Source organism: Coenobita brevimanus, chromosome 18, assembly GCF_032717465.1.
Source record: "Coenobita brevimanus isolate Jiangsu-jjx chromosome 18, ASM3271746v2, whole genome shotgun sequence".
In the NCBI taxonomy this organism is placed as follows: Eukaryota; Metazoa; Arthropoda; class Malacostraca; order Decapoda; family Coenobitidae; genus Coenobita; species Coenobita brevimanus.
The window spans coordinates 1,053,443-1,080,494 of record NC_136971.1 but is presented as its reverse complement, the minus strand read 5'-3'; the positions used below and the strand labels follow the sequence as shown (position 1 = coordinate 1,080,494).

Here is a 27,052-nt window from a genome sequence, read left to right as displayed (position 1 = left end):
TCAGTGGCCGACAGTACGAGTGACTATCATAGTTTACATGTTGTAGACACCCTAACTGCATTTACTATTATCATTTAGCATTTATCAAATTTCAGACATTGTACTACAGATATAGCTACAATAACAAAAATATGGGTAGTCACCTTAACAACAGTAGACAACAGGCCTGATGGACTTAAATAACGGGGGTGCTGAGGTGCGGCAACACTTACAGTGCCACACCCCCCACTGCACCTCTTGCCGCACCAACACTTCCTTCCACAGACTCCTCTTGAGCACCTTCCCCAGGAGCCTCAAAGTCACTCACTTCAGCCATAAACCCCTTGAAGTCCAATGCTGACACATCTGACATTGCATCTTTTCATCCTCAACAGGAACAGGATCAGACGATGTAGCTGGTTCCTCAATTTCACTAACTTGAGCCCACTGTGTGTAACTTGTTATGAGCGTCTGTCATCTCCTGTTTATTTCATGCCTGTGCCTGTCTGTGTAGAAACGGAAGAGTTTGTCGATACCAACCAGAACCTCCTCCATTCTTAGGTTCCTGACTTCCTGTTCCTTCACCTCTTCCTTGAGTTTATCCATGGCAGCAAGGATCTTGCATATTCTTTACATGCACAGCCCTGTATTCCCCTCCATCACACTAGGCTGCTCAACTTGACTGACTGGCATTGGTCTCTGCGTCAGCCTCGTCTATCCTTTGCAAGACTTCCTCAGGAGGCTGTTCCTCAGTAGCAGCGTGCACTTCCCGTATGTCTGCCAACGTAACATCCTCAAAACCTGATACAGCTTGTGCTGCTGTCAGTGTTGCTGCCTCAGCCTCGGCCACTGGTTGAATGGCCGTCTCGTGGGTCATGCATAAGTGAGGCACGAGCAGTCACAACGCATGGTTCACCACTGCAGGTGTAATCTCATGCCATGCTTGTAGGAGAAAGTCAACTGCGTCCTTCACTGTAAAAAGACACCAAAATTCCTCAACAGTCAGGTTATCAGGACTCCATATTATAATTACAAATCATAATAGATAGATAGATAAATAGATAGATAGAGAGACAGATAGAAGCAGGAAGTCAGATGATGAGAAGGTACTGTGTCTGCGAGAATCGAGCAATGCTAAACATGCTTACACACTCTTAACTCAAGGAATGCTTTATAGGCACACGACAGCGCCTAGTGACCATACACACACACACACACACACACATACTCACACACAGGCTTCTAGAACTTTCCACTCACAAGGAACGCACGTGATACAACCCCTGCTACACCAGAATTTAGGAAAGAGAGCTCAGAAGGAGACAGGCCTTAGAACAGGCAGATCAGAAGGAGAAAGGGCTGAGCAACTTGAGAGAGAGACTGAGAGAGCGAGACAGGGAGACAGGGACTCTGCTCAACTCACTCGTGAGTGAGAGACTTGTTAATATTTCCAAGACAAATAAAAATAGTCCCATACTATTCTTTACCTCTCCTGTCACTACATGACAAATGGGAAAGAAGATTAGCTACTTACAAAGCTACTCAAATATAATAACCGCTCGTCCACAAGTCTAATATATATAAAACTCCACCACAAGTAACTACAAAGTCTTTTATGACATTTGGTTACACTTTCTTCAGTTCTCTTTCCCACTAACTTTTGGCACATACTTTTCCACAGCCATATTATAGAAGTCTAGAAAGATATCCTCCTTCTGTATCTCTCTTGTTTCCCTGAATTCTCACCAATCTGCTTCTTCAACAAATTTTCTCAGTCTTGTAAAGTTTGCTTTCTCAAAGTTGTATCTTCCATGCCTGCATAGCTCATCTCTAATCTCCCCATTTCCTTCTGTCATTTGGAACTCTATAACTGCATGATCACTTTTTCCTATAGGACACAGATATTTTAGATTCAATTGCACCAGGTTCTTCTTGCCTCAGGTGTTTGTGTGTGTATGTATGTATGTACTGTATGTGTGTGTATTTGCCTATTTGTATTTGCCTATTTGTAGTATACAGGAATTGAGCAATGCTCGTGTTGTCCTGTCTCCATATCCACATGTGTGTGTGTGTGTGTGTGTGTCTTGTACTTGTGATTGTAATGATGTCTTTTACCTTCACTTTTGATAATACAGATTGTAATTATGGTGGTTATCAGGTTCATCAGGGCTCACCTTTCATTCACTCCATACATTCATTTATACTTATGCATGTGTCTTTTCCTAAGCCACTCATATCTGATCACCAACTCCCTTTCCAAACACAGCAATGCAAGTAGTTCTCTATTCTCATTTACTTTACATGCCCTGTGCTCCCTTATCATTCCCTTTGATGTGTCATTCCTTACCTCTGTATTGAAACCCCTCTCTGGCAGTACTTGTTCCCTCTACTCACAGTCTTGGTGCTGGAGAGGGAGTCCTTCATGCAGCAGCATCAATATAACATCATTTCGATTGCCTACATGTATAGGCTGTCCTCAGCTCCCTCCCTGTCCCCCAAAAGAAGGATGCTGGACTGCAGGAGGAGGACAGTCTCAGCCTGCCATTCACAGGGTTCACAATGAGATGGGGGTCATAGCAGGAACAAGAACAACAACAACAATTCACAACCTCCCTTTTACCCCTTTACCTTCTCCCCAAATCCTTCCCATTGCAATTTACTCCTCTCACTGCCTGATCCAAGGGCTCTGACTATTAACACATCTCATTGTTTACTTTCACTGTAACTGACATCAGCAATGCAGTACTTTTCATTTGCATTGATTCACAGTCACACAACTGTTCTCTCACCTTTATTACAAAATCCTTCCTTTGTTATCTACTGCATAATTTTTAAAATCATTTAGCTGTGCTATGTATTTGTTATTTTATACTGTATCATGTTCGACATAGCTTTGATTGGTTTATGTAACTGACATCTGCTGAGTATACACCTGACTCACCTGCAAGTGGGAGAAAAGGTAGGATGGATATGATGATGATGATGATGATGACACCCATGCATGCATGTTTGAAGATAGTACTTCAGTGATGAATGACATAAATTACCTTGCAGGTCAACAATATCCTTGGTGCCATCTCAGACCCTTTGCCATCAGAGAGCCAAGCTGGTGCTGTGGCAGCACTAGAAGCACTTTCTGGGGCAGCAGACAGCCAAGCACCACTATCTAAACAAAAGGACTTTACTGTTGGGGCACTATCTACTTCTGCCAGTCTTTTAAAGGTATTATGTCTTCCATTCTCTTTTTATGTAATCTGTGTGAATTATATAAATCACCTCAGCACATTAAACTCATTTGATTTAAACTAGAAAACAGTTATCAGTTTGTGTTATTCTCTGATGAATTCTAAACCAACATATGGAAAGATTCTTCTAGAACTGAATTACTCCTTGATGTGAAATATCATCTTAATCCTCTCAACTTTAGGGGGTGAATAAAAGTGTAAAGAAACACAGCTGTACTTGTGGGAGTGAGGAGGTAAAGGAGATGCCAAGCAGAATAAAGCGAGAAGCTTTGAATCAGACTGAGAGTGAGGAAACTATGCAAGAAATGGGAGAAGTGAGAAAAGAATATCAGCCATCAGAAGAAGACCAAGATGCCAATAGAAAGGTGAGAAAAAAGGGAATGGTAATTATTATTTATGGCTTGTTATGTCTTTTACCTTTTCATTTCCTTGGTGAGTGTTTTTACTGTATTGTTGCTACCATCAGATTGTTTTATTCATCATAGGGTTTTATTTATCAAAGGTCAAGTCCATTAACCTGTGGACTGTGCCTGGCAGGCAGTTTGAAATGCATCTGAATAAAAAAACTGTTTAAAAATCATGTACAAATAGTGTGGCCTGTGAGGTAGAACTAGGATTGTGAGGGGTTAATGGTAAGTGAATGACCACCTGGCCTGTTTTACTGGGCACACTGTTGATATTTTTTTCTGTATCATGCTTTCTCATTCTTTCTGAACCCTACCTCACCCTATCCTTACGTGAGGAAGAAAGATCAGGATAATAATAATGATGATGATATATTTTGTACAGGTGGAGTCACTTTTGGGAGTGGTTGGAGGAACACAGACATCACTTTTGAAAGCAGCAGTGGCAGGGGAGGAGCTTGCTAGAGTGGATGCAAAAGGGCAAGTCAACATGGCTGTCGGTATGTCTGTTAAGATATTAATTGGTCCCTTCAGGATTTTGTCGATGGGGTTATCAGTTGGTATTGCACTGTGCTGAATGTTTCTTCTGTGCCCATTTCTGTTGGGATTGTTCTTAATAAGGATTTACATATTTTGTACACATCTAAACTGTCACCATTTAAACATACACGGTGATCCCCGTGTCTTGTGGTCAAAATCCATGCTGAAAGTCAGACAGGGGAATGTTGGGAATGGCATTCTCGATAATGAAGTTCCAAGACTGTGGATGATTTACAGTGCACTGAGATATGTTTGTATGACAATAAGTTGGAAATAAACAGTTTCACATACATAGTACTTTACCATACTGTATACAGTATGATAAATACTTAGTGTTTTGGAGAAAAATACAGTATGACCTCACTATAATGGACTAATTAGGGCCCAAGCCATTCCAAAAAATACGAAATTCCGATAAAAGCGACATCCTGACCTCCCCCTACTAACCTGGACATTTTCCGATATATCAGACGAATGTTATTAAACTGTTTTTACTACCATTGCTGTACTGTACTGTGTTATAACTTCACTACATTAATCAAATGGTATAATATGTATAATAATACTGTACTCTACACTGAAAAACATGTCTTTATTTACTTTATTGTGGTGAACATAGCTGAAGTGGTCAGGCAGTCCAGACTGATTCTGGCTTTATCGGACTTTTTCCGATATTTAGGAATTTAGTCGGGTAGCTCCTCAGTTCTGATAAAAGCGAATTCCGGTCTATTGAAATCCATTATATTGAGGTTTTACTGTACATGATAATGTACACATTTCCTGTGACGTACAGTATTACATGATATATTACTGTACTGTGCAAAGAATTATTTATTAAAATCATCATCCTACAAATAACAAAATGTGTCCATTCATGGGCTGCCTTTCATTACTTCTCATGTACTGTGTTGCAATATTGACCAGCAAAGCACCTTTGTTGGTGAGGTACAAGTGAGGCCATTTAAATCCAAAAGCATTGAAATGTCACCTTACACCCTGAGGATGCCTAGAGTATATTGATGGCTATCTACCTTCCAAGTTTCATGCCTTTATGATGAACTGTCTAGCCTGTGGCCCTCTTTTGAAGATTTTCAACATGCTGCACTTCACGCGTGTCACATGCCATGTGCACCGCCAGGATGTGATGAAACCTGTCAAAAGCAAGTCCTAAAGAATGAGGCTATCGTATTGTGTAAACCATGCAGTGATTGGCCCTGTGGTTGCCGAGATATAAGCTTCTCAATAGCTTTACAGTTGTTCTGGGCCAGCGTGGGCTGCTCATATGTGACAAAATGCTACTACTTGACAAGAGACTCACGAGGGCTTTGCCCTTACTCGCAGATACCTCCATAGCATAGCATATTACTCTTCTGTCTTACTGCTTCTCACATGGTTATGTTGTTCATGTGGTGCTCAATCATGAGTCAGAATGATTTATATTAGAGCGACCCTGCTCTTGGGTATGTGCTATGTGGAGGAGGTGGGCTTTCCCCATTCAGTTGTACCTCAAGGACAACTGTGGTGAAAGACCTGCATGGTTTTTGTTAATTATGAAATGTTTATTTTTTTTAAAGTGAGCTCTCCAATGTAAAGTTTACTTTTGGTGCATGTGTTTTCTGGGCCTAAGACTTAGGATCATTATGACCACCCCTTCACAGGACATAGCAATGTAAATGATGTCAAGGGAGCTGCAGCCCTGTTAGCCTCCCTGTTGCAATTGCTAAAACTGTGTTACTACTTTCCATGCAGTCCTTCCACCTTCACTACTTTTCCCTCATCCAGGTGTGCTTTCCCTCCTAGTTTCTTTACTAATTTCTTTCATTTTTCGTTTTCCTTCAGCTTAAGCACAGTTGCTCTCCAGTTTTCTCTAAAACAGATTATCACCAACCAGGTTTCATCAATGCTGAGGACCTTGAAGGGCATGTGGAGAATGTAGGTGGAGCAACCTATGTCTTCCCTAGCTACTGTGCCATCTTGGGCCAACCCAGTAACTGCCTCAGTAACAAGACTATCACCATTGGCATACAGGTCATACTGATTACAGTATATAGTAGTTATTTTAAGATGCTCTCTCTCTCTCTCTCTCTCTCTCTCTCTCTCTCTCTAAATACATGTATACAGTATATATATGAATGGTTATGTGTGTGTGGATGGAAGGATGAGAGGTGTGTAATGGATGCAAGAGTATATAGAAGTTGGGGGAGTTGACTTTCTGACCACCACTTGGTGGTGGTGTCAAAATAAAAATGGAATGGAGAAATAGAAGAAGGGAAGGACAGGAAGAAGTATTTTATACAAGGAGGGTGGGAAGGTTACAAGAGGATGGAGAAAAGGCAGAATATAAGAGGGAAAAGGAGGAGCAATTGGGTAAATATGGACTGGAGTAGATGGGGGATGTGGAAGGTGTGTGCATGGTATTCACAGAAGAAATCTCTGCAGCCTGAGAGGTGGTGTGTGGGATGAAGAGAAGGTGAAAGGGGGTGCAGGGAACAGCATGGTGGAATGAAGAGGTGAGAGAAACTGTGGCACAAAAGAAGAGAGCATATAGTGAGTGGCTGAGAAACAGGGGTGTAGAAAAAGTTGAAAGACAGAAGAGAGAGTTATATGTGGAGAGGAAGAGAGAGGTGAAAAGATTAGTAAGAGAGAGTAAGAAGAAAGTGATGAGGAATTTGGAAGGAATTTGAGTGTAAAGTGGAAGGAATGTAAGAAAAAGTTCTGGAAAGAGGTAAAGAGAGTTAGACAGGGGGGGCAAAGAAGTTAGTTGGGGAGTGAAATATAAAAATGGTAGATTACTTGTGGAGAAGGGAGAAAAAGTGAGCAGATGGAGAGAACACTTTAAGAAATTGTTGAACATAGAGAATGAAAGTTATGCAAGTGTAAGTAGCTGGGGAATGACTGGGAGAAGAAGGGGTGTGAGAAGAGAGGAAGAAATCAGTAGGATGGAGGTTGTAGGAGCAATGAAGAAAGTTAAAATGGAGAAAGCGCCAGGAATTAATGGAGTGTGTGGTGAAATGCTGAAGCATGGGGGAGAGGTAGAAGTAGAATGGATGTGGAAGATGTGCAGATTGGCCTGGGAGGAAGGTAGAGTCCCGGAGGATTGGAAGTCAGGTATAATTATTCCTCTGTACAAGGGAAAAAGGGAAAAAGAGGTGTGTGGTAATCACTGGGACATTTGTCTTCTTAGCATAATAGGAATAGCAAATGGTAGGATACTTAATGATAGAGTTAGGGAAATAACAGAGGAATTAGTTGGAGAAGAACAAAGAGGTGTTAGGAAGGAAAGAGGTCGTGAAGATCAGATATTCATTCTTAGATCTTTAGTGGAAAAGTTTCTAGAGAAGGGAATGAAGTTGTGTGCAGCCTTCATAGATTTGGAGAAAACATATGACAGGGTGGATAGACAAGGATTATGGAAAGTATTACGAATATATGGAGTAGATGGGAAGTTGTTGAAGGCCGTGAAGAGTATGTATGAAGGTGCTAAGGCTGCAGTGTGTGTGGATAGTGAACTGAGTGAATTTTTCTGTTTGAAGGTTGAATTGAAGCAAGGATATGTCATGTCTCCATGGTTGTTCAGTCTGTATATGGATGGGGTTATAAAACAGATACAAGGTAGGGTAGTGGATGTTGGAGCGACCCTAGTGAGAGATGGCAGTGTTTGGAAACTCCCTGTACTGTTTTTTGCAGATGATACTGTGTTGTTAAGTGAAGACGATGGAGAGCTGCAAGGTTTGGTGGATGAGTTTGGGAGAGTGTGTAAGAAACGGAATCTAAAGGTGAATGTAGGGAAGAGTAAAGTTATGGTGTTCGAAAAAAATGAAGTCAGCGAATGTACAGTGAGGTTCAATGAGGAGGAAATGGAAAATGTGTGTGTGTTTAATTACTTGGGTAGTGTGATGAGTAAGGATGGAAGTTTAGGGGGTGAAGGGCTTGGAAGGGTGTAACAAGAAAGAAAAGTTGCCGGTTCTTTGAAAGCAGTGATAAGAAACAGGGAAGTGAGGATGGAAGTGAAAAGTTACTACATGACGGTATTGTGATACCATCTCTAACATATGGAAGTGAAGCCTGGACCTTGTTGGAAGGACATAAGTCAAGAATGAGGGCAGTGGCAATGAGTTTTTTGAGAGGAGCATGTGGAGTTACATGGAGAGACAAACTGACAAATGTGGAAGTGAATGTGTGTTGTGTTGTGGTGTGGATATGGATGTGATAGAAAACGTTAGGAGGTGTACATTGAGGTGATTTGGCAAAATGGAGAGGATGGAGAGGGAGAGACTAACGAGGAGAATGTATGCGAGTGAGGTGGAAGGAAAGAGAGGGAGGGGAAGGCCAAGGATGAGATAGAGGGATGGAGTGGAGAGTCTATGAGAGAGGGGGTTTTGAGTTAGGAGCAAGGCAGGGAAGTGGCATTTGACAGGGCAACATGGAGGCAATTTGTTTGTGGCCACCCCTTACGGGATTGAGGTGCTTGACAGTAGATAGATAGATAGATAGATAGATAGATAGTCCTTTTTTACTGCATGGCACAGAAGGTTGCAGGGAAGCTGAAATTGTGATGCCATAGTAAGCCAAGAAACCATTTACAATGCTGGGTGTTGACCATCTAACCAAATCATACGTGCTCCCTGCGTGTCAGCAAGTGGATTGGTGGAGGGTTAGTGCCCCTCCCCGTAAAACAAGTAATTCAAAGTCAAATGGTCACCCCTTACGGGATTATGGCGTCTGGCAATAGATAGATAGGTAGAACATGTTGATAGGTATTTTATATACTTTTTACATCTCCTAGTGTTCTATATTTGTATTAGTAGTGGGACCAAATGTGTTAAGTATGAAATCAGCTTCAGATGTAACTGCCAATTAAGAATGACAGGTGGGGGGGTTGGGTAGGGGTATGGGGGACAGTTAGGAGCTGGGGTAGAGGCAGGTGGAGCTAGTTTTGTCTCCCCCTCCCTTCTTCCCAGGGTTTATAGGGGTAGGAAGGGGGCACCTTTGGGAAGAAATAAGTGATTGTGTGTGTACATATTTCTAATGTTTTCAGAGGTCCCTCCCTATAGTCCAAAAGACCCTCGGTCCCCTGCCATTTTGCTTACAGGACTTTTACTGTAATTTGAGCTTTCCATATTAGGCAAGTACATGTATATGTTTTTGTTGCCAGGATTACTTTCATTGTGACCAACAAGGAAAAGCAATATGGCTAGAGTATCTGCAGACCTTAGTCTAAAACATGATCATTGTATTCTCATATTGCAGATAACCAAATGGACAGACCAAATTCATGAGTATGGTGGTGGTCGTGATGGCCTGAATGAGGATTCTGCCACAGTACAGTTGAGTCTAGTAGATGCTGCCGCTCGCCCTCTGCCTGTATATAATTCTTCCAGGGACTTCATTATCCTTATCCCACGCTCTAAAGAGTCTGTTGTGGAACCCACAGTTGTAGGTCAGTCAAAACAACATGCTGATGTGATGTGGTATTTATTTTATTGTGGTATATATTGTTTAGGTTTGTCACCTAAATCATGGATCTTCAGTCACCATTAGCCATCATATTGTTAATGACAGAACCATCTTGACATAGCCACAGAATGTATGAGGGAAATGCTGTTGCTTGTATGATACAGCACACCCTCATTTTATGATGAAGATGTATTTTTAAAAATTGCAGAATGATTTATAGTATACTGATTCAGTTATAACAAAGGTTCAATGAGAATATGTTTTTGATCGAGAGTTACCTACCCAACAAAGTAGCAAGTTTCCAGCTGACCTAAACTGGCTTTTATCTCACTTCATTGGACTTCACTTACTGCTTACCACCAAAGCCAAATTTCAAAGCAAGTTTCCAACTCACCTAAAGTGGTAGTTATTTCACTTCACTGCACTTCCTGCTTGAACTCCAACTCTCTACTATTGTTCGTCACTGACACTAACACACCTGATGGTGACAAGTTCAAATACCATAAATGACTGTAGATTTGTGGGAAGGTGATCATACAGTATAAGCAAAAATAGTGATCATATATCAACCAGTGAGGTTTCATATAGGATCATAATCATTGCATATGTGAAATTTCTATATTACCTAAAAAAAAGGTAACTTTTTCATCATCGTATAAGTGATTCATTGAAAACTGGTTTGTATAGTAAGAGTCTGCTGTAGTGTGAACAACACATCATAATACCTGTAATAGTAAAATATGTCGATACACTGGAAGATGGGATGCTGAAGAATAGGTTGCTTCAGACTGAATTGGCGTGACATGACTACTGTACCTGTAGTATGCCATTGACCATTTTTACCTTCACTTAGGAGATTAGTTTTTTTTTCGGCTTAGTCTGTCTGTTTACAACAGTATGGAAAAATCTATTGAATGGAATTGCACCATACAGGTACAGTCAGACCCCTGCTTACGAGTGATCGACGTACGAAAAATCCGCAGATATGAAAAATAATTGTGTGTGTGTGTGTGGCAGGTCAGTCATAGCAAGGAAGGATGGGGTCAGGTGAAGAAACCGACAAAGAGGTGAGGTGATAACTGCAGTTCAGGGAAGGGTAGGAGATAAGTGGAGTGGAGACAGTAATGGGCTTTAATCTGGGAGAGAGAGAGAGAGAGAGGATAGCACAGAAGTAGGTGTGGAGTATTTAGGATATGGGGTAGAGGGAAAGAACTTTGTGTCCTTAGTAATTATGGGATTAGGGTTGGGTTAGAGAAAGAGAGAGAGAGAGAGAGAGAGAGAGGATAGCACAGAAGTTGGTATGGAGTATAAAGGAGATGGGGTAAAGAGAAAGAACTTTATGTCCTTAGTAATTATGGGATGAGGGTTGGGTTGGAGAGCAGAACAGAGAAGAGGAGAGGAGAAGAGAGGAGAGGAAAGGAGGGGAGAGGAGAGGAAGGGAGAGCAGAGGAAAGGAGAGGAGAGGAGAAGCGATGAGAAGAGAAGAGAAAAGAGGAAAGGAGAGAGAGAGGGAGAGAGGCAGACAGACAGACAGACAGTCAGACAGACAGACAGACAGACAGACAGACAGACAGACAGTCAGACAGACAGACAGACAATTAGACAGACAGACAGTCAGACAGACAGACAGACAGACAGACAGACAGAGACAGAGAATATAAGAATGGGAGATGGACTTACGAAAAAAAAAGACTTACGGAAGACCTTTAAGAACCAATTATTTTCTTAAGTTGGGGACAGCCTGTACTGTATTTGGAAGTTTGATGGAGGACCATCAGGGGAACAGGTGATTAAATTGGGGGAAACAAAGGCCAAGGTCAGGGTTATAAAAAGGTAAGAACTTATGGGTGGATTTGTGCCAAATTTGGAATAATGAGTGAGGACAAAAAGAGGAACAAGTTGTTAAATTTTGGTAGAAAAAGGTCAGAAGTCAGGATCATGGGAAAAGCAAAGGTGTACCAGCTTTCAGTATCAAACATGCAGGGTGCATGTTTTACATTCTCTGAGCACTTCGTGTTGATGACAGGTAAATTTGCATTATGTTTTCTCAAGCCATTTTTGTGTGTTTATCCCTCCTATTTCATGTTTTAATTTTGTACATCTCTCTTGTATATTACAGTTGTTGTGCTTTTCTTTCATATACAACATCAACATATAGATCCACGTGTGTCAGCCAGCATGCCTCTGAGTGTGCATAAAGTGGACATTCCGCTGCCTCGAATGGGTGTGTCCATCATGGTTCGACCTGTTAATGAAACTTCCTCGGATGATTGGGTTCTAGCCTGGTCTCCAACAGAGCTGAATGGAACCCTAGAGTTTAACGAAAATCTGGTTTACTTCTCAGACATGAAGTACCATGAAGGTAAATTATTTTGTAGACTGAATTTATTTATTAAAGTAAAAGTTTTTTAGATGTTGGTGGTTGCTACTTAACCCCAGTCTGTCTTGCTGAGCAAATCCATCAACCACAGGTAAGCAACTACTTCTGTGAGGCCATCTTACAGGTACACACAATCAAAAAAGTATCTTTACACAGGTGATCGATAGTTTCACAATGAACATTGGTGCTGTTGGCATATTCCGAAGGCAAATACAGTAATCACACAATTATCTGGACACTTCGTATCTGGAGGTTGGGCCTTGGCTGTATTATTTTTGTATCTGGACAAGAAATTTCCCACATCACCAGTTGGGCGGCCTATGAATACAAAAAATTGGTTGAGCAGCCGGCCAGCCTCTCTGGCCAATTGCAAGAAATAGACCCTAACCCACATGCGAAAACACCCATCTGCCTCCTCGCTGAACGGTCAGAGTACCCCCTGCCCTCACTTCTCCCTCCGTCCCTCCTCCATCCTCCTTCACCCTCAGCGCTGCCAAGTGTGTCTCCCTCCTCCACCCCTTCTCTGCCTGGCCCCCCACCACCTTACCTTCCTGCATCACCATGGGCAATTTTTTAAGTTTTTGGCGATTTAATCAAATACCATAGGTTGTATCGAATTTCTGAAAACTCCATGAGAAAGCTCGTGAAATTCTACATCTTAACATGCTTAGCTCTTGCATCATGCGGGCAAAATTTTGCACTAGGATGTGGGAAATTATTTGAAGCTATTTTCACTGCCACAATTAGGAGCGGTACTGTACATGTAGGTAGGGTATTTGTAGATTTTTGATGTTTATACATTGTTTTCGTAGTGTCTAGAAACATATTGGATAATCCCATGTGTGTTTTGATGTCTAAATAGCTGAAAGACTGAAGAACACTGCCACATATAGGAGGGGTACTGTACATATAAGTTGGGTTTAAGTACAATAGAGGCTATGGCTCTGTATCCGGATTTCGTCTGTATCCAGACATGCCAATGGTTCTGTTTTGTCGGATAATCGAGGGAGTACTTTAGTTTAGAATGATAGTTTACAATGCATGCTTTATAAACTTCATGCTTTACTGTACTAGGTGTTGGTAGTAATAGCTTACACATACTTGAATGGTGACCGAAGAACATCTTCAAATGGCTCATCTATGGTTTCAACATGAAACAACAAGAAACTGTAAAAATAATTTTTTTTTTATCTTGTGTACAGTCCAGTACAGTACATACAATTTGTAGGGATCTGGCATCCTCTTGTGGTAGAGAACATTTCACAAAGGTCAGAGTAGGATCCTTTCCATGCTAAGGTACAAAGAAACATGAGGAGGTGTGGCTCCCAGGTGGACATCGCATCTGCTTCATGCCACTCTGGGTGCACAGCATCACCTCATTTAGTCTCCTTGTCAGCACCTTTTTCTTTGGTGTATTACAAGGAATTGATAAAAAGGTTAGATGTCATCATGTTTTCTACTTCTCAGCAGTAATTCTGTATACTGTATTTATTGTCTAAGAAATGCCGGCAGTGATAAGTTATGTTGTATTTTGTCATCAATCTTTGTTCAAAGATTACTTAACATGTTAACAGTATGCCATATGGCTTGCACTGCATGTAATTTTATTGCTGTGGGAATAGGTGAGGGGGAGCTGAACTGAGAGCCTAACTATTCTCCAGGTCATACAATCCTATTCCGCCCTCCTATGTCCTTAACCTTGAAGTACGATAGTTAGTGTTGAGATATCACCTTGAAAGTACTAACATGAGTGGGAAAAGTGTGGCTAGAAGCATGGTATATTTCTACATAATCATGTACTTCTAGGCATAAAATTCTACCACAACTGCAGAGAATAAACCCAAGGTAATACTTGCATACACTTCTCCATAAATATATCTGAGCTCTATCCATGCATACAGCAGATATTGTTAGAGTTAGGGGCAACAAAATGGGAGGGAGTGGTGTGGACTAGGAAAACCTTAATATTGAAGATGTTCTCTGACTTGGGTACCATGCAGACACAGAGCCCAGTAAACTGAGGAGGGCTCTTGTGGTTATGTGAAGTGTGAGAGATGTAAAAATTTTATTACCGGTAATTTTAAAAAATATAAGTAGTAAAAGTGATTAAAGGAGGAAGGTATGATGTGCTGACATTGTGAGAGGTGAAGATAAGTGGGACTCATATAGATGGCTGGGAAGGTATTAAATGCTTAAGAACAGGTATGAGCATTCATAGGTAGAATAAAGAGGGAGTCAGTTTAGTAATGAATAATTAATGGTGCAAGGAATTAATCGCTATATTTTTTTCCCCCAAGAAATATGAATACAGAAAGTTTAGATAATGAAAGCGGCACTGGTTATTGCATCTGCACATTGTGATGATGGAACCATGAGCAAGATGGAAAGGTTTTGAAATCAACTGGCTAGTGTGATGGTACAGATACCAACCAAATATAGTGTGATATCGGATTTGAATAGAAGAGTTAAAGTTTGCATTCTATTAACTACTAATGAAAGACTCTCTCTCTCTCTCTCTCAACACTCTAGTACAGATGCTACATGTTTTTCACATTTTCAGATACAGGATTCTATGAACTTTTCTTGGATTCAGAGATAATTGGAGATGCTCCTGGAACTTACTCTTTTGGCATTGGACGGTACAATGCAACCCTTGCTGTGGTAAGACACTTGATCATTTTTCATATTGTTGGCATGGAAGACTTAGTGTAGACCCCTGTAATTTATCAGTTGATATACAGTACTTTACTTTTATTTTATACAAAAGCTCCAAGTGAAACACTGAATAAGGAGTTTGAATGAAACAGGAAGGTTTGGAATCAGCAGATCTAGTGTTTGGCCCTTGTCCTTTGATTGATGTAGCTGCTTTGAGCAGGGCAATAAGCAGGATGCATTTGGGAAGGCGGCATTTATGTTTGGGTTGACTGCTGAAATGCTGATGGCCTCAGGAGATACTGGGATGGGTTTATACTGATTTGATAAGTATGATTATATATGAGTGCATTGTCCCAGATGAATAGCTGAAGGGTCTGATTGTAAGTGTGTACAAAGTGGAGGACAATGCCCTGGAAAGAAGAAACTATTGAGGCATAAAACTTTTGGATCAAATAATTAAGATACTGGAGAAAGTCGTATAAGATATGATTAGGGAAAGAGTGAAATTGATGAGATGCAGTTTGTGTTTATGCCAGGCAAATGAATCACCAGTCCTATAGTCATTGTCCTAGAGCTTCAGGAAAAATATAAAGGAAAGAAAAGGGAGCTGCACTTTTTTGTTGTTGATTTGGAGAAGGCTTTTGACATAGTCCCCAGGGAGGTTGTGTAGTGGATATTGAGAAAGCTTGGGATCAAGGTGTGGCTGGTTAGAGTAGTTATGACTGTGTATGTGGGTGCTTGTGCCCAGGTAAGAGTGAATGGAGATTTGTGTGATGATTTTGCTGCGAATGTTGGCATACATTAGGGGTCAGTCTTGAGCCTCTTATTGTTTGTCATTGTCCTTGAAGCTCTGTGACTTCAGAAATGAACTCCCATGTCAGATGTTGTATGCTAATGACTTGGTGTTGATTATAGAAAATGCAAAAAATGAAAGGGAGGTAGAAGAAAGACTTAGACATGGAGAGGCAGAATGGGTCATGAGGGTTTGAGAGTAGGTGCAGGTAAAAGGAAAGTGATGATATCTTGGGCTGATGGCAGTACTGTTAAAGCAATGGGAGAGTGGCCATGTGCTGTTTGCCACAAGGGTGTGGGAAGGAACTCCATCTTGTGCAGCATTTGTGATAAATGGGTGCATAAGAGGTGCAGTGGAATTAGAGGTAGACTGGGAGATAATGCTGATTTTGTGTTTGTAGTGTGTTGAGAAGAGCATATAGAGATTTTTAGATGTGAAAGGATTGATCTTGTTGATGAATCACTTGAGTGTGTGGAGAAGTTTTTTTATTTGGGAGGATGTGTTACGTGCTGGAGGTGAGGCTAGAGCTGGCTTTATGGCTAAAGTATGGAGTGATTGGAGGAAGCTCAGAGAGCTGTTGCCTTGCCTGACAGTGTGAGGGCTCTCTCAGTGCTAAGGGATCTTTGTGACATACGTTAGGAATGTAGTGCTGTATGGCAGTGAGACTTGGGCAGTATAGGAAGAGGATATTCGTACAGTAGACTCAAACGTACAGAAAGGGCAATAATTAGATGAATTGGTAGTGCATCCCTGAATGTGAGGCCTGGGGGGGGGGGGAACAAGGTTTACAACTGAAGAGTTGAAAGGAAGGATGGGACTGGAATGTATCAGTGTTATGATGGGTAAGGGTAGACTGAGATGGTTTGAGCATGTGAAGATGTTGGAGGATAACAATTGAATGCAGAAAGTGAGAAGTATCAACACAGGGAGTAGGGTTGTGAGAGGCAGACCGCAAAGGACCTGGGGCAAGGTCATAGAGTGTGATCTCATGGATAAGGAACTGAATAGTGAGGCTGCCAGAGACTGAGCAACATGGAGAGCCACCACTGGGTGACCAAGGCTGACGCATACAAGCATGTTGGAGTCGTAATAAACGAAACAACTGAAACGAGTAAGTGCAGTGGAAATAGGGTTATTGAAGGATGTGTGTGGAGCGCAGAGAGTGGATAGGATAAGGATTAATGTGATTCATAAAAGATGTGGTGTAATGAGGTCGGTGGACACTAGAGTCAAAGAGAGTGTGCTTAGGTGGTATGATCATATGGAGAGAATAAATATAAATAAGGTGGAGAAAATGGCACATAATATGTATATGAAAGTGCTGGGAGGTGTACTAAGCCATGCAGATAGCTAAATGAGCCTGACAGAAAGCAAGTTATTGGACTTAATGAGGCTGGTTAGAAGATTTTTGTATGGAGTAGCGTATGAGATGGGTTTCACACCCCTGTTTTTACCCAGTGATATGATAGTTGTCAGTTTAATTATAGCTGATGGATAATATGAAGAGGGCTTTATTCCTGTGATGTGGTATCAGGATTCAGGGGCTTTAATGGTAAATGAAAGAAAACTTACCCTTTTTAACTCAGCATGCATTTGATAGTTCTCCCATAATCAGGTTTTTCTGTTTCTCTTAATCTTACCATACCTCAGCCATAGATAAGAAAGGAAGTTGGGATGATGATGGTGATGATGTACACTACTTCCATCTTTTTCATCACTCTACAGTATTATATTTTCTTCCACCCAGCCTGAGGAACATCCTTGCTTTGATGACCCTCCTATTGGCACCATGCTCTACAGCTTTGCTGGGAATTTTACTGAGAGCTACAATTTTTCCTCATTTGTGTCATCTTGTCTCTTCTTCAATAAAGAGAAGCTAAGCTGGAGCAGTGAAGGATGCAAGGTAAGATGAATAATAGGTGAGAGAAGTAACAACAGGCATAGGACAGTTAGTAGTCAAAGATGCAAAGAAGATTAAGTTGTGCAGAATGGAAGGAAAAGGTAGTGAATCTGCTTGGGGCAGAAATTACCACCTCTGGTTTTGAATTGTATTGCCAAACAGAGTTCCTGGAGACTGAGCTTTGTCTGTGATTTGCAGTAAGCTTTAATAAGAATGGATAATTTTTTATTGCTATTCATATTGTTATATGTTGGATAGACCTGTGATGTGGAGCAAGGATTCTGAGGACTTGAAAGATGTATGGCTAAGTGTGTGATTCACTTCACTTGGCATGCCTTTGATAGTTTTACTTTCATGCGTTCCTTTTCCTTGTTTCTGGGTCCTTCCTCATGTTATATCATTATGTGGGAGAATGATTGATGATGATGATGGTGATGGTGGTGATGCTGATGATAATGATGATGATGATGATGATGGTTAATATTATGTCCTTTTATTTTCTGGGAACTAGGTTCTAAGATCCCTCATAATAATGCAGTGTCTACATAAATTATGCACTAAGCTATACAGTGCACTGTAGTAATCTCAGTACTAAATCTAAACATACTCACATTATGTGAATGTTTTGTCCTTGTAAAGTACTGGTAAATATTACATGATTTTTCTTTTTTCTGTCCTGTGTTTTTCATGTTGAAGCCCTATCTTGATTGCATGCTGCATAACTTTTCTCTTGCAGATTTAAGTAGTATGCTGTATCAGATCATATAAACAGACATGTCAGGCTCAAAATTTTTTTCTGGAATCCTGTACCTGAGATTGGCTTATAACAGTGGTTCTCACTGTGAAGTGCTGTCACTCATAAAGTCTTGCCTCGCAAAAGCTAGCACCTTCTTCTGTAGAGTGATAACATTGTAAACTTTACAGATTATGGTACTTCAAGTGTTCGTCCAAACTCCTGTTCCTGAGGGTTGGAAACTGACTTACTTCCTTTGCAGCATTTTACGTGTTGAGAACATTTAGTCATCTCCTGAGGGTTCAGACATTGTACAGAAGGTGCAAGAATTGCTTCTATTTTTGTTTTCCACCACAAGGGCTTTTAACTTTGTGAATAAAGAATTTTGGGGTAAAGTGATAGTCTTTATTAGTAAATTTTCACTGTGCTATAGTTATGACTTGTTGGCATGTGGTGGGTGACAGTTTAGCCCTGATCAAGTCAGGGTGAAGTCTGCCAGGCACAATTCCCCCACAACGTTTTTTTCCATGTTGTTCAAGCAGTGTAGAGTCTCAGTACATTCTCCTTGACTTTAGGCAGTACATGATGGTTTTCCAAGTGAAAACTGTGCTAGTATGACAATAAATTGTAGTAGTATTTCTATTCATTCTTGTAATGACGATAAATGTGGGGGCACTTACCATCCACTCATTCAATGTAGTGCTGCTCTCGGGTGACCACCCTTTCCTCTCTTCCTTCCTTCTTTCCTCTTGTGTCTTTATTTCCTTCATTCTTTCCTCATGCTTCTGCCTATGGATGACTTTGCACTTCCTTTTCTGTCTTACTTTCCTTCATTCTTTCCTCTTCTTTCTGTCTATGGGTGACTCTACACTGAGTGACAAGCCAAATGGTTTATTGATCAGGAAACCATTTACTATGCTGGGTGGTAACCATATAACCAAATTATGACACCTGATGATTTAGGGGGTAATTACGGCACTCCTATTGGATTGAACCGGTGCAGGTTTATATCCATGGGGTGGTTGGAGTTTATTGCTCACGTAATGCCACTTAGGGATGAGTGAGGCAGGTCACTCTCATCTTAAATATCAGGACCAACTTGCCTAGCCCTGGGCTTCTAATATCCTCATGGGGCAACATAAGATTGGATGATGGATGGATGGATGGATGGATGGATATATGCTTTTTTCATAATGAAGAGGAAATGTAATGAGAAAGTACAGCTACCATGAGGAGGGTAAAATAGAAAATGCAGCACAATCAGTTTAAGGTCAGCAAATTATAGTTGTGGTATAGTATAACTTTACTATGGTGCCTGTTCCATTTTACAGTATAGTATTAGTCACCTACCACCCCAGTGAAAGAGAAAGAGAGAAAAAAAAAAGGCGGCAATATACTAACGCAATGTACAACTTCTGTAACCTTAGATTGCCTGTTACATTTCTATAATTGACTGCAGTGTCCGTCACAGGTTGTGGGAGCTAACTGGAGTGTCACTACTTGTGCTTGTAACCATCTTACATCATTTGGATCTGGCTTCTTTGTGGCTCCCAATGCCATTGACTTCAGTTATGTGTTTGCCAATGCTGGTTTTGTTGACAACCTGACCATATACCTCACCCTCATCATTTCTCTTGGTCTTTACTTCGTGGGACTGATATATGCCAGGATCATGGTAAGTCTCTCAACCATTTTCAGACCTCTTGTATTTTTCTTTTTATTTCATTTCTGTCTTATAATATCCTAAGGTCACAAGTGCTTTATCATAATGTCTTTTTAAAGGAGCAATACCTTCATACACACTCCTCTAATTTACCATAACTTAATGCTTTCCACCAATACCTTCATTTTGCACCAACTACATGCATGATCATATTAATGAACCAACTTCTTAAGCTGCCTCACATTTTGCCTTTAATACGCTACCATCAGCAAATAAGCAGGCTAAGATTTCCCACTCATAGTTATCCTGATTCTGATGGCATAACCAACTCTTGACAAATGAGGGAGCAAAAATGAGACCAAGCCCTCAGCTGAGGGGATCCACTGCTACATAATGTGCACGGATTAAATTAACTGAAATTTCAAAAGGGGGGACCAATGGGGTGGGGGGGAAAGGTCTGACTTTGGGAGCCCTGGCCCCCTTGTAGCTGTCCCATTGCCTGATTCATTCTTTCTCCTGCATTAATTGGTCACCTTGATAATCTTTATATCCATCATCCATCATCCAATTCTACATTGCCCCATGAGGAGCATAGGAGCCCTGGGCTAGGCAGTTGGTCCCGACATTTAAGATGAGAGTGACCAGCCTCACTCATCCCTGAATGGCAATATATGAGCAGTCAACCCCGACCATCCCTTGGATATAAACCTTCACGGGCTCAATCCGATTGGAGCACAATAATTACCCACTAAACCACTAGGTGCCAAAATTCGGTTATATGGTTACCACCCAGCTTAGTAAATGGTTTCCTGGTGTACAGGAAACCATTTGGCTTGTCACTCAGTGTAGAGTCACCCACAGGCAGAAGGAAGAGGAAAGAATGAAGGAAAGAGAGACTGAAGAGGGAGTGTAAAGTCACCCTTAGGCAGAAGGACAAGGAATGAATGAAGAAAGGAAAGACAGAAGAGGATGGAAGGAAAAGGATGGAGGAGAGGAAAGGGCAGGCACCCGACAGCAGCACTACATTGAGTGAGTGGATGGTGAGTGCCCCCACCTACCACTAATCTTTATATCAATAAAGATATTAATTACCTATTATGACATGACACTTTTTTTTTTTATTCTTGCTGCCTCTCCAGAACTTATTTTGTATCTTCATATCAGTGTAGATATTGTTTAGCTATTGTGACATGAATCCTGTTTTAGTTTGCTGCATCTCCAAAACGTATTCATAACCTTACAAGCATTGCTTCCTACATCAAAAACATTTATTGCCTTCAGTAATGTTTCTCTTACTCCACGTATTCTCAGTACTTGCCATAAGGCATAAAGGGTATCCTTGTCACATGCTTTCTATAATCCAAGTGACGGTATACATCTTTCTTCTGTTGCATATAATTACTTCATACAGTAGCACTTTCAAGATAATTAAGAGGTACTATCCAAAATTTTCTGGACTGGTATTGTGACACCTAAATGGGTTGGAGTAGTGCGAAGAACCTCTAGATGGAAGTACTAACATGCATTGTGAGTCAGTGTGTCACACAGCGTGAAGCTAGACAGACGTGAGGATTAGTGACGTTCGTTTCTTTATTGTCATGCACGTGTCGTCTGGCAATTTTTTAGGTGGATATAAAAAAGGAATAGCGAATTTGTATCAGATTTTGTGCAAATCTCAGAAAAAATGCAACAGTGACCCTGGCAAGGATTCAGCAAGTGTTTGGGGAGGAATCTGTTGGTCAGACACAAGTGTTTCAGTGGCATGCACGGTTCAAGGCCGATCGAACATCGGTTAACAACGATGACCACACAGAGAGGCCCTCAACCAGCACAGCTCCTCAAAATATTGCAAAAATTCAGCAGCTCATCTGTGAGGTTCGACGTCAGAGCATTCACGATGTTTATGAGGAGGTGGGAATTGGTTATGGGACATGTCAGAAGATTCTCACAGAAGAATTGGGCATGCACCACATTGCACCAAATTTGTCACCAGGCTCCTGACGGCTGACCAGATACAACAACGTATTGATGTCTGCACTGAGCTTCTTGGACTTACTGTACCTCAGATGATTAAACCTTCTTGTTCAGGCCCCATGTGACTTCTTTCTGTTCCTAAAACTGAAGATCAAGCTGAAAGGGAGTCATTTTAATACCACTGAGGACATCCAGAAGGAACAGCAGGCAGTGCTTGACACTCAAGAAAAAAGACTTCCTCCAGGGAGCATTTTAGCAGTGGAGGAAGCTCTGGGATCGATCTGTGCAAGGGAACTACTTAAGGGTGATGGTGGCCAATAGGAGCTATGGTGAGTTTTCGGCTTTATATAGCATTAATCTGGAAATCTTTGGATAGCACCTCATATCAGAACCTGTGCAACATTTTCCTCTTTCCTCACCCTTTCTTTGCCTGTGCTCTTCTTGCACTTTCTAAGTACATACTTTACCATTTACATTTATGATCAAGAGACTAATTCCACTTAGATTCTTGTGTCATTTATTGCCACTTTTCCACTTATTCAGTATTATAATGACATCTTTCCAGTCATCATATACAGTCCTCACTCTCCCACACAACTTGACATATTCTATACTTAAGGTGTAGGCTGCCAATTTTCTTTTATACACATATGTAATTTTAGCTTTTTTGCTGTCTGGCACCTTCACTGTTTTCATATTTACAAGTGCAGTTGGTGGTGGATGGTCACCACTGACCTTCGTAGATACTACCACTGGAGTGGTGTATGACCCAGAGTCTGGTAACTGGCCTTGTACAACACTCCTAGGTGGAGGACTCAACCACATCTACACATTCAGGTCCAGACCGAGACTACTGCTCATACATAACTCTTCAAAACAGCTGCAGTTTGTTCTCTGCATTTAGGGAAAAATACTGCCCAAGTATTTCTTATGTGTTGTACATGTAACTTAAAGGAGGTGGCAGTGTGGGCCAGAAACCCTCCTTTCCTCATAATATGACTTTTCCAAAAGATAGAAGGTATGAGAGTGAGCTGGAGAAGTATTCTAAGGCTCATGTTGAGGTGCTTGAATATGCATGGATGTAATGATGATGGGAAGAGGTGTGAGGTAGATGATGTGTTCAATGAATGGAAACTGGATGTAATGGCTCTAAGTCAAGTAAAGTTGAAAGGAACAAAAGAGGTGTTTGGGATGTAACAAGAAAGTCATGGGTGAATGAAAGATTAAGAACAAAGGAAGATGTTGCAATACTGTTGATAGGGCTTGTGGAACTTTGTGAGTGCAAAGAGGTGAATGTAAGATTGATGTGGGGCATATAGATCAAGCAATGAGATGAGTGTTGAGGAAAGGGAATTATTTTAGGAAAAGCTGAGAAGTGTATGGGAGGTTTGAGGAGAGGCAGCAAATACTGTACTGGGAGTGAGGAATGTGAATGCATGGGGTGGGGGATGGTGCAGCAGTAGAAGATGTAGTTGGATAGTATGAGGTACCTGAAATAAAAATGAGAGTGGGAAATTTCTTACAGAGCTATGTGCAGAAAGAGGTTGGTAATTGGGAACACCTAGTTAAAAATATATCTAAGTGCACATGGGCGAATGAAGTGGATAGACAGTCAGCACTGATGAACTGTGTTGTTGGATAAGCTTGTGTGGGAAAGGTTGCTTAATGTGATTGTAGCAGCAAGGGGGATATTGAACACTTCTTGGTCATGGCAGTTGTGAAAATGTGCTATAGTTTTGACAGAAGTAGGATGAAAGTGATTCAGAAAGAATTGGTCAGAGTGAGAGGACTTGCAAATAAGGTGTATATGGTTAGATATTAGGAAAGAATGAAATTAGGGTGACTTTGAGTGAGACATGCTGTATTTTACCAAGAGGGGTGGAAGAACAATGAAAAATTTAAGGAGGCAATGCTTAGGAATGCAAGGGAAATGTGTGGTATGAGGAATATGATTGGAAAGAAAAAGAGTTGGGATACTAAGTGGTGGTATGAGGAAGCCAGTGACTTTGGAAAAATAGCACATTGTGGGAAAGGCTGTTAAATTAGCTGTGGTAGCCAAGGGGTTAGATAGCTTTCCCCTTTTTGCATGTGGGAGATCGCATATCACCTATGCATCTCAACACAGTATGAAGCTGTAATGTACCCCTTCAGAGTCGTTGGTGTACCTGGTAGTGTAATAATTTTTCTTTTTCCATCAGGACCGTCGAGATGTGATGAAGGTTGGTGTTGTTCCACTTGCAGATAATGACCCAAATGACCACTACCTCTACATCATCATTGTGCACACTGGACATATTCCAAACAGTGGCACCAAATCCAAGGTTTGCTGAATTAAATTTGTAAGACTGGATTCCTTAGCCCTTCCTGCCCAAGGATGTCTCTTCTAAGCTGAGTAAATCATATTGCTTTAGCCAGAATGAAAATGAATACAGTAAACCCTCACTTTACCATACCCTACTAGATCGGATATTGGATTTAATCAACACGTTGAGGGCCCTTGGACATACATATCAGATACCATCTGGTAAATGGGTAAAAACCACATGGACCTACCGAACAACTCTAGGGCCACTGGACAATTTTTTACATTTAACTTTTGATATCCATTGCATGGGGTGTATGATGCAGGCTTACCAGATTGCTTCCTATGTGCAGAGTGACTCAGAATGCAGTTACCAAAACTAGAGACAGTTTTTCCCACCCACTTGGGCTAGTCATGAAGAAGTGCTGTGACAAGGGTGTGAAATTATGGGCCAGGTTAATGTAAAATTAGTATATTTCTCATTTTCATTGCTAGAATAGGCTATTTTACTCACTTATTTTCCATTATGCACTTAAGATCCCACTTCAGGGGTGGACCATCCTACTTAACGGATTATCGTTTTTATCAGATCGGGCATCCCCCCAGTTGGTCTAGTAGAGAGAGAGGATGTACTGTAAATTAAAAAATTAGTAATTAAAAGATGTCCTCAGGTTGATGGGGTAGATGGAGATTGTTTCTGACTCCTTCAGAAGGATGATGTCTGTCCATTGTTGAGTATGGTAAATTATGCATTAGTCAGGGTGAAGTATAAAAGATATTAGACTGAAGGGACCAAAGTTGTTAATTTTCATGCTAATAAACTCTCATTATTGATATGCGCACCATTTTCTCCGCATTGCATATTGTATTGTACAGGACGCCTTTTACATAAGTACAGACTGAAAGGAACACCAAGCAATTAACCCCTTCACACCCATGCCACAGGGCATCACGCAGCCTGCCCATCCCTCCCTCCTAGCCATAAACATTCATAAAGAATACTTAGTAGAAATTATTTATTTTATCTTCAGTAAAGTGTCATATGTTCCCTTTCTTTATAAATGCAATGTATATAACATATATACATATTCATTACATACACACATCTTACCTACTGTACACATGCATTACATCAGTTGTAACTTGTCTCCATTTTAGGCCATGTACTTTACCTTTACTAGGATTCACAGCCCAGTACACATCGGCCCTCTCATTCACCCATGAACACAATTTTGACATCACTTCATCATCAAGAAAATGACTAAAAGCAGCCCCAGGGGATGCAGAAGTAGGGGAAATCATATCCTGGGCAGCAACGTCACTGACGGCAAGATCGGCATCTGGCCGTTGGTCTGCAAAAATCTCCACCAGAAACCTCCTCCCACTCTCTTCAATCGGGTCATCTTCCCTCATTATTTCATTATCACTTAGTGATAACTCACGGTCAGTACGATCATCCTCACTGGACTCCCCTGGCACATACGATGCATCAGAATATTCGTCACTACTGTCTGCCATGGCTGTGTATTCATAAAAACTATCACAGAAAAAATCAATAAATTCCCATTATGGCAATGCACAGATACGACTATCAATGTAATCCTACCTCCTTGAGTGCCAAACACAAACTGAGAGCCACGTACAAAGTAGGAGCCAATAAAACTCTGTGGTGAGCAGTGACATTTCAGATGATGTCATTTGTCTCAGCTGTCATTGGTTGGTGGGTGGAGCTTATTTTTCTTTCCCAGTGAGGTATACCAGGCTTAGAGAATGCATATAGGCCAATAAAGTACGTCCCAATACATACAGATGCTATGGAATGTAAAAGGCTACGTTATGGGCAGCATTGCTCAGCACTTTGTGAACGTAAACACATACGTCCAAGGCGTGAAAGGGTTAAATCTGAAAGTTGATAAGACTGGATGCTAACAATATTCAGCTTAATTTATAGACCCAGATTTGTAATATACGTACCCTAGTTTATAAGATAAAATATGGTACTGTTTGCTCACAAAGTGTATGTGTGGCTACAAGCATGTTATCTAGCTACACTTCTATCAACCAATCTATCTGTCTATCTGTTTATTGCCAGATGCCCCAATCCTGCAAGGGGTGACCGCAAACAAATGGCCTCCATGTTGCCCTGTCTCCCACCATTTCGCTGCTCCACTTCCAGGTCACACCCCCCTCTCCCATATACCTCTCCACTCCATCCCTCCATCTCATCCTTGGCTTCCCCCTCCCACTCCCCCTCTTTGCCTCACTCATATACATTCTCCTCGTCAGTCTCTCGCTCTCCATCCTCTACACATGGCCAAACCAACTCAGGTTGCTTCTCCTAACACCTATCACATCCACATCCACACCACAAAGCTCCTTCACTTTCTCATTTGTCAATTTGTCTCTCCATGTGACTCCATATGCTCCTCTCAAATAACTCATTTCTACTGGTCTCACTCATGACTTGTGTCCCTCCAACAGGTCCAAGCTTCACTTCCATATGGTAGAGTTGGTATCACAAGACTGTCATGCAGTAAAATTTTTACATCCATGTTCACTTCCCTGTTTCTTATCACTGCTTTCAAAGAACCATCTACCTTTCTTCCTTGTTGTACCTTTTCAAGCACTTCACCCTCTAAACTTCCATCCTTACTCATCACACTCCAAGTACTGTACTTAAATGCACTCACATTTTCCATTTCCTCCTCATCCAACCTCATTGTACATTCAGTGACTTCATTTCTCTTGAAGACCATATCTTTACTCTTCCCAACACTCACCTTCAGATTCCATTTCATACACACTCTCCCAGACTCATTCACCAGCCCTTGCAGCTCCCCTTCATCTTCACTTAACAACACAGTATCATCTGCAAATGACAGTACAGGGAGTTTCTACACACTGCCCTCTCTCATTAGGGCTGCTTCAACATCCACTGCCCTACCTTGAATCTCTTTTATAACCCCATCCATATACAAAGTAGTACTATCTGACAAAAATACTGTACTGGACGCGAGGATACTGTAA

General features: G+C 41.2%; 1 protein-coding gene across 1 annotated transcript in view; it reads left to right on the top strand.

Annotated features, from left to right (window-relative positions):
- Positions 1-27,052, top strand: part of LOC145391345 (uncharacterized) — a 107,492-nt gene that overhangs the window by 44,851 nt on the left and 35,589 nt on the right. The window contains exons 22-31 of the mRNA XM_080265944.1: positions 3,034-3,201; positions 3,407-3,589; positions 4,014-4,128; positions 6,060-6,196; positions 9,419-9,608; positions 11,784-11,987; positions 14,566-14,666; positions 17,201-17,356; positions 19,558-19,761; positions 23,922-24,044. Coding sequence (XP_080122070.1) covers positions 3,034-3,201; positions 3,407-3,589; positions 4,014-4,128; positions 6,060-6,196; positions 9,419-9,608; positions 11,784-11,987; positions 14,566-14,666; positions 17,201-17,356; positions 19,558-19,761; positions 23,922-24,044 — 1,581 coding nt within the window. The remainder of the gene's footprint in view (positions 1-3,033; positions 3,202-3,406; positions 3,590-4,013; positions 4,129-6,059; positions 6,197-9,418; positions 9,609-11,783; positions 11,988-14,565; positions 14,667-17,200; positions 17,357-19,557; positions 19,762-23,921; positions 24,045-27,052) is intronic.